At 28.7% G+C, this 13,175-nt stretch overlaps 1 protein-coding gene across 2 annotated transcripts in view; it reads right to left on the bottom strand.

Moving 5' to 3' along the window:
- deltaCOP (coatomer subunit delta) overlaps positions 1–13,175 on the bottom strand; it is a 32,537-nt gene that overhangs the window by 8,603 nt on the left and 10,759 nt on the right. Inside the window, exons 2-7 of one of the 2 annotated variants that reach the window (XM_067287441.1) lie at positions 12,320–12,359; positions 10,937–11,160; positions 7,462–7,641; positions 5,728–5,936; positions 1,700–1,791; positions 1,128–1,197 (exon numbers count right to left, since the gene is read on the bottom strand). In XM_067287441.1, the coding sequence (XP_067143542.1) occupies positions 1,128–1,197; positions 1,700–1,791; positions 5,728–5,936; positions 7,462–7,641; positions 10,937–11,160; positions 12,320–12,359 (815 nt within the window). The remainder of the gene's footprint in view (positions 1–1,127; positions 1,198–1,699; positions 1,792–5,727; positions 5,937–7,461; positions 7,642–10,936; positions 11,161–12,319; positions 12,360–13,175) is intronic. The other variant, XM_067287442.1, reaches the window with a different exon arrangement.

The following is a 13,175-nucleotide window of genomic DNA, read 5'->3' as shown; positions in this document are numbered from 1 at the left end:
GAGATAAGTTTTATTTGGGCTTTTCCCCATATATTAAAACGTATTTTAAAATTCTGCTACAGACTTAAATACAAAAGTGTCGATAATACCGAATTTGTATATCAAGAATTGATAAAGCAGTGCAATAACGAGAAAAAACAGGCAGCTTTGGCATTATAAATTTTGATGAATCTTAAATACATTTGGCATATCAGAATTACTGTTCACAGATACGATTCAAGACTGGAAACTCGCTTACTTACTGTCAATCATGTCAATCTGATGACATTTCTATGCTCCATCTACTCCAAAATTGCCAAACACTAACTAAACTGTGTGGAAAATATGATATTATAAGAATATGCAACGATAGATCACTTCTCGACTTTAAAATTAACCTAAATTTCATCAGTAGAAAGGATGCCTATAAAATTTGTAACTACTTTGTTAAAATCACGGAAAAAATTCTTGGTAACATCTAATTATTTGTTGTTGTACATTTAGGCAAATCCTTTATAACAATATATCCTAAAGGTACTAACAGTGCCTTGCAATAAATTGTGTTGGTTAATAATCACTACAAAAATATGTAATATGTATCTTTATCTTGTATTAATTCTTTAAGTAATACTTGTATTTGTACCACCCCCTTATAGGGAAACTTTCCCTGGCAAATAAAATTAATTAATTAATTAATTAATAATTATGTAATGTTCATGACAATTTAAGAGAAATATATTCATTAATACAATTAAGCAAATCCAATTAATTTAAACTTAAATTGTCAACTAGGACATATCTATTATTAGGACTTATTATACTGGATAACTGGTTCTGCAAATTAAGTAAACAAAGTCAGAAAACAGTCTTTATTTATCACCTGAACACATACATGATATCTTTGTGAAAATAAAGACTGTTTTCTGACTTTGTTTACTTAATTTGCAGAACCAGTTATCCAGTATAATAAGTCCTAATAATAGATATGTCGTAGTTGATGATTTAAGTTTAAATTAATAAATTAAGGACACAAAGGCATTTAAATTTAAGCAAACCCAATTCTTTACATTTTAAGTATTTTTAATTCTTGTTAGTTAAACATTTCAGCAAGTTAAATTTGTCTACAATGCATAAAATATATTATATACCTTTCAGTATGAGGCAAACTGCTCTTAATCATTGTTGTTTGTTTCATAGGTTCAGTTGAACTTATCACATCTAAAAAATTTTAAATATAAAAATATAAAATTCATTTTGCTGTAAAAAATATACTAAACAAACATATTTGACAATTAATAATTTGTAGTGATATATTATTTTTAATATTTGAAACCATCAAATACTAATAAAATTAATTCTTAAATGTTTCTTAATCTATTTTACTTGAATTTTTTCAAATTATATTGTTGGATAGCATTGTTTAATATATGATAAGATTCCAATGAACCTAAATTAAATTTTTAAATTTAGTTGAAGTTCGTTATTAATAATCTAATTATTTTAAAATTATCGTTTATTACTCATTCATAACATATCTTTGTATTCAAATCAAACATATATATCAGAAATATCTCTCTACAAATGTAATATCCACACCAAATTTAACATCTATTTTAATATTAAGTTAATACTGTTTATATTCCTATTTCCAAATAAATTGAAATATAATCAATTTGATATTTTTAACAGTTATGAGGTAAAAACAAAATAAAAATCTTACTTTCTCCTTCAGACTTCAATTGATCAACAAATGAATCAACATCTTTGTTTTTATTTCCAAGTTTTAATGCTTTACTTGGTCCAGTTGGCCTACTAAAATATATTTTAAAAATTTTATAAAACTTAAAAATATCAATCTTTTAAATTATTATGTTCATTATTCTATAAAGATATAAAGAACTAACCAAAGATAAAGAGCCAAACTGAAATTAAAAAATTTAGCATTAAAAAGAAACAGTCTTTAAATGTATACATTGCAACAGTTAAAATGCAGTAATAAGAAGTTATTAAATTATTAATTTAGTTTTACTTTATTTAATATAAAACTTATGCATTCAATATATGATATATTATACATTACATAAAGTTTTATATGAAATAATGATTAATTTTCAAATACATTTATAAAATATTACAAAACACAGTAGAACTTAATTATCCAAGGTGATGCTGACTGATGGATAACCAAAACTCAGATAAAATGAATGGGCATGGCCATTTAGAATGAAAATTAGAATATAAATGATTTATATGCCAGCACTTCTAAACCTCTCTATACCTTGGTGAATTTAATCATATATAAGATCAATTTTTACATTATTTATTATAGAGCTAATATATACATTTTATAGTTTTAAGAATAAAAAGGATTATTATAATAGTTACACTTTAATAAAGGGTTTGTCCAATAAGTATCAAGACTGAAGTCATAAAAAGAAATTTATTGAAAATATATGTACAGTGAGTTAATAATCTTCAAAATATGATCCTCCTGCATCAATACACCACTGCCAGCATTTTTTGCAGTCTTCATACGGCCCCTGAAAGTCAGCAACTGCAAGGCTGTTCAGGTACCCTATCGAAGCCACTTGGTCAGCCTCAATCATCCTGAAACGATGTCTTTCAGGTTCCTTTTGATCCAAGAGAACAAAAAGAAGTTAGGGGGAGTCACATCTGGATTGTAGGTGGTTGGGACAGCATTGTATTTGGCCAGTATTTCCCTCACAATTTGCAATATGTGACTAGGCACATTGTCGTGATGGGAGCATCCAGGTATCAGTGATCTCCATTTGGACATGGCAAACCCTAATCTCAAATGAACACTTAACCAACAATCAGAATTTGAAAGTTCTCACACTTTGGCCACATCTTCATCTGTCCAGGTTACTGTTCATCTTCGATATCTTTCTGGCCATCTTTGCATTGTTTATGTCACTAAAAAACACATGTTCTGGACATGGCTTTGTCCTTGTAATCCTCAGATCATATCAAAAGTTTCTGTAGCAGATTTGTTCAATTTAATGCAAAATTTGCATCTTGACTCTTGACCTGAGCACTAAACACATTTTCACTTCAGGTGCAATCCGATCTACACACTCCAAATGTTCAGAGACAACTGAGACTGGTCTGGTAGTTTATGTGACATCCCCCATCACCAATCCTGCCCACAGAGACTGCCCTCCACCCCTTCCAATTGGCAGGAAAAAATCAGTCCCGATACTTATCTGACAAACCCTATATGAATACTTTGTTTGGCATTGAAGTTAAATGTTAAAAGAGAACATTTAACTTCACACATTCACAATACTACACATGCTACAATTTAAAATTTTCTTTTATGAATTACAGTATAGAAAAAGTGTATTCATTTACAGGTGCACCTCAAATAGTACAGAACCCAATTAATCAGATATTGGATAATCAAAGTTCTACTTATGTTAAAACTAAAGAGAAATGCAAAATAAAATGTTTTTATGCCTGCAAACACATACTCTAAAGTCTAGGAACATAATTAAAATTATTGGAGTCAACCTTTTCCTATGAACTCTTCACCTCTCACAAATGTGAAAATTTGTCCAAAGTCTCTTTAGCATTGGATACTTTTAGAAAAATTTCAATTCGGAAAATTCTCAAATCCAAAAATTAACTATTTTAAAATATAGTACCAAGGGACCAAATATATGACTTCCAGAAATCTGAAACTAACAGAAAAATCAGCTATTTTTGAAATTAGCTAGTTTTTAAATTCAGCAGGCCATAGTTTGTCATGCAGCAACTCTCTTTTCATTTCCATGGCATATGAGCATCACACAACAGTTTCAGTGTAACTACTGGTGTACGCCATGTTAAATTTAATTACATTCTTTACTTTCCTTTGTTTAGTTGATATTTTAAGTATATATTTATGTTATGCCCAGAAAATCAGAAAATAGAGAAGTCAGGATCAGAAGTGATCCTGACTTCTCTATTGTGGTTCCAACTTTTCCAGATACAGTAAAACCTGTCTATGGTGACCATCCACGGTTCCTTCAAAAAGTGGTCTTTTAGACAGGTAGTCGTCCAATACAGGTGGTGCTGTAATACTGTATTTCCGTACGTATTTTGCACACATTTTAGCCATTTCTACTAGGCAAAACTTGAGGTGAGAAAGTTTTTCAAAGATAGAGCTATATTGGTACTGTATTTTATTCTTATTGGATAACTCGATTTACAGGAGTCATCGTTATTTTATAAGACAGATTTAATATCAATATTTTAAAGATTAATACAATACTCGCATTTTCTCAATTATAATGCACACTTTCTTTTTTCTGAATTAATGAATTCAACTTGGTTCTTTTCGTTCACTCCTCAGTAACATGTATTATGTATCTCTCCACCACTTCAGTTGTGGTTTTCATTAGTTTAATCCTATTTGAACTTTAAAAATACTGTATAGTTTTAATATTTTCTTAAGTACAATAAGAAAAATTATTAATTAATAATAAAACGATTTTATTATTTTTTTTCATAATACAATTTCATTACATTCTGCGATTGTCATTGGACAATTGCGGAATCAAGGAAAGTTGCCTGTAAAACTGATTTTTGCATTAATGCATTTATTGTTTTTTAAATATTTTGCATTCGAAAATTACTTGAATATTATTTTTCCAAAAATATCGTGGAAATAAGGTAGGTTGATACAGAAACTATTTATCGCATGTGTACTGTATATGAGTGTCGAAAAAAAATAAATAAAATAAATTTTATCAAACGATGAGATCAGCTGATTAATCGTATCGTATCGTGTACAATATTTTATACCCTTAAGCAAAATACTGTAGGTCTATGCCTCTACGGTAAATAAATTTTGTTTTTCCACAGTTAAACTTTGCCGCTAATTGTTGTTGTGATAAACCATTTTCACTTTCTCTGATAACTTTAACATGATCTTCTAATGACAGCACTTTGCATTTATTTCATTTTTTGGACAATTTCGAACAAACTGAAATGAATTTTCTTTGTTGCTAGACTAATTCATTAACACCTGCACCTAATTTCAAGGGTGGGAGAAGTGCCCAAAATGGGTTTGAACAAGAGTTTAAACTAATTCATATATTAGGAGAGGAAAACGTTGTTGAGATGGGTTCAAACAATAGTTTAGACCAGATACATTTGCAGAAGTGGTTGTTTAGTACAGTTGTTGTATGTTTCAGACCAAAAATTGATGCCTGCAGTTGTGTTGTAGGTGGTCATTTAATATGGATAACTTATACAAAGACTCTATGTATAAACTATTCCGTGCCAGAAATTTTTGTCCATTTTGACAGGTGCCTGTTGAATGCAGGTGGTCGCCTAAGCAGTTTTCACTGTATTTGGTTTGATATTGTATTACAAAATGATTTGTATTCTAAGTTTGAAGAGGATGTTTCAGATGAGGTTAAAATATTTAAATTTTTTTCACTTCAATTTTAATATATTTTGTATTATAATTAAAAAATGTTTCACCCTTAAATTTGTGAATATTTGGAATTTCATATATTCTATTTGGAAATAATCATTTGTTATCTGGTGGTGAAAATAAAGTTTTAGTAATGGAAATATTACGAAAATATTAGGTGGACCAATTCCTTTCTTCAATTCAACAACAAAAACTTTATGAAAATATTATACCATCAACAAATAACTTAATAATTTACCTATTTCTAAAGATTTTAATGTGGTAAGAAAATCCATTTTTTATTTATTTCTTATAAATTATCATACCTTGGTGGTACATAAGTTGTTTTTGGTGATTCTTGAACAGATGGTGCTGTATCACCAATCATAGGTGAAGATGGATAAGCCATATTTCCACTTCCAAATCCACCAGAACCAAATCCTGGTGTTCTTCCTTTTTTTGCAGCATCTTGACGTGCTCGTTGAAGTTCTCTTGCTTTCTCCTTCATCTTTTGTTTTGCTTCTCGTTCTTGTGTCTAATAAATTAAATTTAAAGGTATGATAATAAGTCAGTAATTTTGTGAATATAATAAGCAAAATCTACTGCAGTAATTCTCAACCACTGTGCCGCGAAATTTTTGAAGTATGCCGCCACTGCAAATACTCATACATAAGTGACATCACACAAATAGTTCAATCAGTTCTACCTTCTTAGGACGCGTTTAGAAATTGTAACCGGTGTTACCAGTAACTGGCTGTAGTTACCAAGGCATTTAGAAAATGTGACCTAAATAACCAACTGGTGACGTCATAACAGTGATTTAAAAAAAAAAAAATTACTGTTATGACATCACTTGTTGTCCTGTGGTATTTACTGAAGTAACCGTGTAACCGTGTGTGCCACCAAATTTTTAAATTATTAAAAGTGTACTGTGATGAAAAAAAGATTGAGAATCACTGATCTACTGTATAAAATATTCAGAGTATCACAATTCCTAAAACTGAAAAGTTAATTATTATAATTATGCTAAAGAAAAATAAGCATAATTTAGATAACAAATAAATTCTTTTTAAAATTTGAGTCTGTCCAAAAACTGTAATGGTGGCATTCAGTTGCGCTTTCAAACTTTTAAATTCTAGATGTCTAAATATGGTTTATTGGCTGAAAATGTTAGAATCCATGTATGTTATGTATGAACTCACACATTGCTGAAAAATCTTTTTTGCTCCTGGACAGATATTTAAGTGGATATCCTATATGTTCTATATTTGTTACCAAATAATGCCAAAATTTTCAAACATTTAAGTATTCTACATAGTTCTTTATTTGTGATTTTTAATTATGAAACATTTGATGCATATTCTATTCAGAATGCCTATTTTATTTAACTTATTACAATCTCATCCCAAAATAACAGGTTTGAGAAAAATTTTAAACTATATATTTTAATAATCTTTTATTTGCACATTTCTTATGTTCCATTGTAAAAAAATTACTTACAGCTTATTATTTATTTAATAAAATATAAAAATTTTCCCAATTTAATTATTTAATAATTAGCAGGTAGGCCCGGCGTTGCTCGGGAAAAAGTAACGGTAGTGAAGCTTAAGATTATTACATTATAGTTAACCTTACCCGTTTTCACAGAATGCAAGAATTGGGTCCTCCTGTTTCTAGACTAATTAGAGTATTGTTAGATGGGTCTAAAAATATGTTCGATTTCCCGCAAAAACGAAAAAAACCGCATCTGCGTCTTGCACGTCACTTTCTCTTAACAATTCCATTGTTACGTAACACTTCCATTGTTACTTGTCACTTCCATTGTTGATGGAAGTGTTAAGACTTAATTCTGTCCCTCTCCCCCGTGGGGAGGAATTTCGAAAAATCCCTTCTTAGTGTGCATCCTCGTGACGTACCCTAACTGTGTACCAAATTTCAACTTTCAACTCCTTACCATTTGGGCTCTGCACTGATTATTATTATTATTATTATCATCAACTCGTCTCGATTATATATGTAGATATGCTTATAAATAACAATTATAACAACAAGAACAGTACCTGACGTATGGCTTGATAAACTTTTTCTTCGTGGGAATCCATTTCCACAAATGTACGAATTTGTGCAAGATTAACATTTTCTCTATATCCTAATGCCACTATCTCATCAAATGCAAATATTAAATTAAATGAATTCTCAGTTATATCTTGTTCATCCATATTTTTGCAATATTCTGGTATCTAAAAAAATTAATAAAATAATAATATCATGACAGAGGAAAAACTTATAAAACTTACAAAATGATAAACAGAAAAATATAGTTATCCAAATCATTAAATGATTATTTAAAGTTACTTTAAATGTTTAAATAACATATAAAGGCAGCATAAACAGTTAATACTGGCAAATTAGTCCAATGTTTAATTGTATTATTTCAGATTTGACACGCTGACTAATACAAACAATAACTTTACAAAAGATGTTACTCTAGCATTTGAAAATCTATAACAGTTACATAATGAAATGTTTCAAAGATTCACAAACATTAGAAATTCTTAAACTGTAAAACACAATTAGGAGACTCACAAGAGGGAATCTAGTAGTTGTAATCACTAAGTTTGACAAAATTTTGTGGATATGTAGTATTTACCTGTACTAAAACTCTACCAAAGCCACAGGACTCACTATTCAGGTATTCTCAAAAAAACTGGGATAAAAGTTTTTCTGCAACCATTAATTCCAACAGGGAAGACTGATTTGTGAAGTAGCAGCATGGTGTGATTAGCTAAGGAGTCATATGTGGTAGTTTTGTTTTTGGATTTGATCCCTATATGTGAGGGTTTTTTCATTTCATTTAATCTTATCATGTTTAAATTTCTTATGTACAATTTTTTTTGATCATTGAAAATATATATTTTAATTGAGATTCGAGGGTTGGATGTCACACCAATCTTTTGTTTAAGCAAGAAAGGAAGAAATTATCACAAAAGCATTAATTACATGTAGATATCACTATTTTTGCAAGCGTTTTTGACGTTTTATAATTTGTCAGCCTTAGGCAGAACACAAACTCAAATAAATCTTTCGAACAAATATTTCAAATTAAAACCAATGGTATTTAGTCCTTTAGAACAAACCAAATTTAAAATAAAAACGTAAAGAATTTGAATTAAGGCACATGTGATGACAATGAGCTTGTGCCATGTTGTGTTGAATAGGTGCCGAAAGCAGAGCTAGAAATGATGTTTTAATCTTTTATACAGACTGATCCACATTGCAGGCAACTCAAGTGTGGGGGAGTTGCATGGATTTAATAATACAGTAATGAGGGTCTCCCAAACATATACCAGGCTCCTCTGATCACAATACCTGAGCACTGCCACACAGTCCCACAGCGGGATGTGTTGATGTTGTAACACCATCCTAGCCAGCTCAGTGTCACACCTGCCGTCTGATGGAATGTTGGCATTGAGATGCAGCAAGATAACATTCTAGTTGTCGCTCCTATGTAGTGAGTGCAAAAGCCAGATGTGTTTTATAACGTAATAGAGTATAAATTATAAAATGTCAAAAGCGCTTGCAAAAATAGCAATATCTACATGTAATTAATACCTTTGTGATAGTTTCTTCCTTTCTTGCTTAAATATATATTTTACTTTCATCATTTTTAAAATGAACATATAACATTATAATCACATTTTGTATTACTTAATGTAGGTTTTTATAGACTTCTTAATTGAATTATTACAGTCAAATGTAAAAAATAAAAAGTTTTTATTAATAACAGATTTGTGAGTATTCAAACAAATTCTCAAATGTATGAAGATGATATTCCATCTTGCCAATTAAAAATTATCCTGCCAAAATGTACTCCTCTCTGCCAGCTTTGCAATGTTTATTTTAATAGACAGGATAAAAATTTCAACAAAAAAAATCACAAAATTGTAGCTATCTTTTTAAAATCAATAATGAAGATGCTATTAGAGTACATTCTCTGATTCACAACCTGTTGAATGCACCAGTTTTTTGTGACATGATAAAATATGCTTGACTTGCATCTCAAACACCACACAAAAGAAATTTTCAAAAATGTTATTTGGCATTTTAAAAGCATAACTAAACAACTTTGCTATCTACATGCAAATGTCATTAAAACTAATGCCAAATGATCTGCTGGATTTGTCAGGCTATATTAAGTCAGCATATAATAGGTAAAAAAGAGGAAGAGTTTACAATATCCAATAAATATAAAAAACAAATCTTAGATTGTTCCAATTAACAAATAATCAAACTTGCACAATATATGAAATTTCAGAGATGCAAAAATCGATGAAGTAATTGGACTAGGCAGTCAGGAAGTAGGCAGTCAGATTGTTTTCTCAAAGTAAGTTTAATAATTAGAAATAAATTTTGAAAGTGTATTAGAAATAATGAAAGTGTATTTTTCAAAAAATGTTTGTTTATTTCAATTTAGATCATAGACTTGTTTATTGGTCTCAGAACTATAATGAGTATATAAGCAATAATAAATATAAAACTTTTCTGTAAAATTAACTTCTCATATATACTTAATTTTGATTACACAAATGTATCTACATAACAAAAACAGATAAACTAATAAATTTGTCAACTGCTTAATACATGCATTCAGACACTCCACACCGAAATTAGTCCATTAAATTGAGGTTTTACTGTACATTAATTAAAATACATTTATTAATCATATTAATAAAATGTTGCAAACTGGAAATGATTTTCACGTGTATAAGTTATTTTGATTAGTGAAGAGCTGAAAACCATATACACTGTTGATATAGGACATGAGAAATACAACAAAACACAATATGTTGATTTTCAAGACTTTTTGTCTCACAGAATATATGTGTATCATGTGACATCACATTTCATGTTGTTATATACAGAAACAAAGATATTGGCCCAAATGATTGAAGTAGCAAAAATGCCTGCCTTCTGTAATAAGGAATTTGAATTCAGATCAAGAAATTTCAGAATTTTTATGCATTTGATTATTAATATATATTCAAGCTTGGCTTACTAGATGACCTTGATATATCATATCTTATTCCTCATTGCTTAGCCAATCTCACTGTAACTTTAAGTTACTAATAAATCGTAAAGTTCTCGGGCAGATATAAATCATAGTGTAATGATGGCTCTTATTAATAAATTTATCTAAAACACACTAAAACAAGATGTAACTAATAGCTTTGATTAATTTTTAAAATAAATATTGTGTTAAATAACAAAGATCTAATTTAATTCAAGGACAAATATGTCACTTAATGACAAATTTTTATTAACAAATTTACATAATCATGATTAAAAATCATTAAATTATTTTTCAGTCACATCTACTAGATATATCATTTTTAATGTTTAAAATAATATGTTTGAACACCTAAAAATAGAAACTATGTCAACAAGGACACTGAAAAAATCACGAAAATAATTTTAAGAAACGAATTTTAGTTTTAATTTCATTAGCATCAGTTATGTAAAAATTATTAAACTTACCACTCTAGAAAATAATCGAAGAGTTTCTAAATCTTCTAGAATGTTACTTGCTCTTGTTGTTATTAGCAACATATATAATTTCTCAAGTGGCTGATACACATATCGAACACTTTCAGTCTCGACAAATGTATGTTGTCGTCCAGAACCCAACAATTTTGGAAAAGCCGCTAAGAGACCTTCAATGCGAGCTCGGGTCATCTCTACAAACTGGCGTGATATAATTGCTATAAGAGAAAATTATAATAAAAGAAAAATTTTAAATTTACTGTAAACATATATTGTATATTTATTTAAATTTAGTGCTTTGTAAACATATTTAAAATATATAATTCTGAAACTATTTTATAAATTTATAAATTAGAAAAGTGAATTTTTATACTGGGCCTATAGAATGGAAAAGAATTCATTCGTTACAAAAGATTTCAAAAAAGTAGAAATCAAACATTTTCAAACTTCTAATCTAATTTTGAGTAACACAGTCCACTGGCCTTAAAATGAACACGTATAAAGCAAATACTCAGGTTAAAGTGAATTTTGCCAGGGCAATGGCAAATCATCAACAGAGGAAAGGAAATCTGGGATTTCTTTTAACTTTGTTTTGTTTAACCACTCTGATATCTGCTTCATACTGAACACAGTCTCCTCCTCATTTTGACTGATTTGAAAATCATTTAAAATATTAATTTATTGTATTCATTTACTTTGTAAGTAAATTTAATTTTTAACTTTGTTTAGTAATTAATTCAAAATATTATAATTTAGAGATTTCAATGGCCTATTAAGCCTTAACTCTTCAAATTGTACAACCTTGATCCTGACCCTGAACATTGCTTTATCAAAAATTTGCATTAACAAACTAACAACTGTTCCGACAGCAATTAGTATTAATGTGAATTGACTGTATTATCCATTTTAAGATACACTGAAATAAACAAAGTAAAAAGGAAAAAACAATTTAAAATTTCTTACAAATTCATTTTTATGGCAATTCTTTAATTCCTCAGAATCTTATTATTAATATTGTACTTATTCAGAATTGAATTAAATATGAATGATCAAATGGTAATATTAAAGAGGCATAACAAATGAAAATACATTAATTTGACTATATGCACACACTATTTTCTTCTATTTGAAACCAATTTATTGTTTTTATACTTTATATTCCTTTAAATGAGTAAAATGCATGAAATGATAGAACTGATTAAAAACTAAAACTCTCTTGCATATTAAGGGATTTCAATTGTTATCATCTTTAGAAATAAATCTAAATTAGTTATGTTCAATTATTCACAGCAGGAAAAATGTATTACAGAATATAAATATAAGATTCACATATCAAATATATATTCATTTTCAAATAAAATTTAATATAAAATTTACCTTTTCCAGATTTTGAACACACTGCAGCTGCTAACAACACCTAGAAAAAAATAAACAAACTTTAAAATTTGTTTATATGCAGAACAGTGTATTTTTTTTATAAAAAAACAAATTGTGAGGCTTGTTTTATTCATAAAAAAATAAAAATTACTACACAATTTTTTTAAAAAATCTTAGATTTCTTGAATACATAAAGTATAGATAATCAATAAATTTCAATTAAAAATACATAAATTATTACTTAAACTATTTTAAATTATTTGAAATAATAATAAAAAGAGTAAATTTATGTTAACTCAATTTCATTTTCTCAAATAAACTATAAAAAAATTGTATGTATTTTAAAAGAAAAAAATTATTCATAAACATATCTAAAAAAATGTCTAAGAATATGTTTAGATGATTATTATATTATATTTATTTACATATTTTAAAATTTATATACGTTGACAAATTTAACATAATTTAAATTCAATCTCTCTACACACCGGTAAAATAAGTATATAAATTCTTCAAACCTGTTAACCGGAGTCGATCTCTTTTAGAATTGCAAATGTTTTCACAGCCCCTCCTGGGCTCTTTTTCAGGCTTTGTCGTATAGGCCGTTACTGTTCGAATAAACATTCGATTTGAATTTCTTTTCCGATTATTATCATGTGCAACAGCTGGATAGTTGTATTGCGCATGCTCCATGCTCCTCCCTTTAAACGTTGTTTTCTAGCAAAACTTGCCACGCATTGGATAGGATCATTTCTTCCTTATGATTAATGCATGTACTACGTATTCCCACCTTAAATATCCTCATGGCTTCTAGCCATTTCAATTGCTGTGGGTTGTAGCTGGGTATAATGATTTT

This window comes from Centruroides vittatus, unplaced genomic scaffold (genome assembly GCF_030686945.1).
Source record: "Centruroides vittatus isolate TY-2023 unplaced genomic scaffold, ASM3068694v2 scaffold_464, whole genome shotgun sequence".
Classification (NCBI taxonomy): Eukaryota; Metazoa; Arthropoda; class Arachnida; order Scorpiones; family Buthidae; genus Centruroides; species Centruroides vittatus.
Note: the sequence above shows the minus strand (reverse complement) of the source record. Positions and strands in the feature narration are given on the sequence as shown.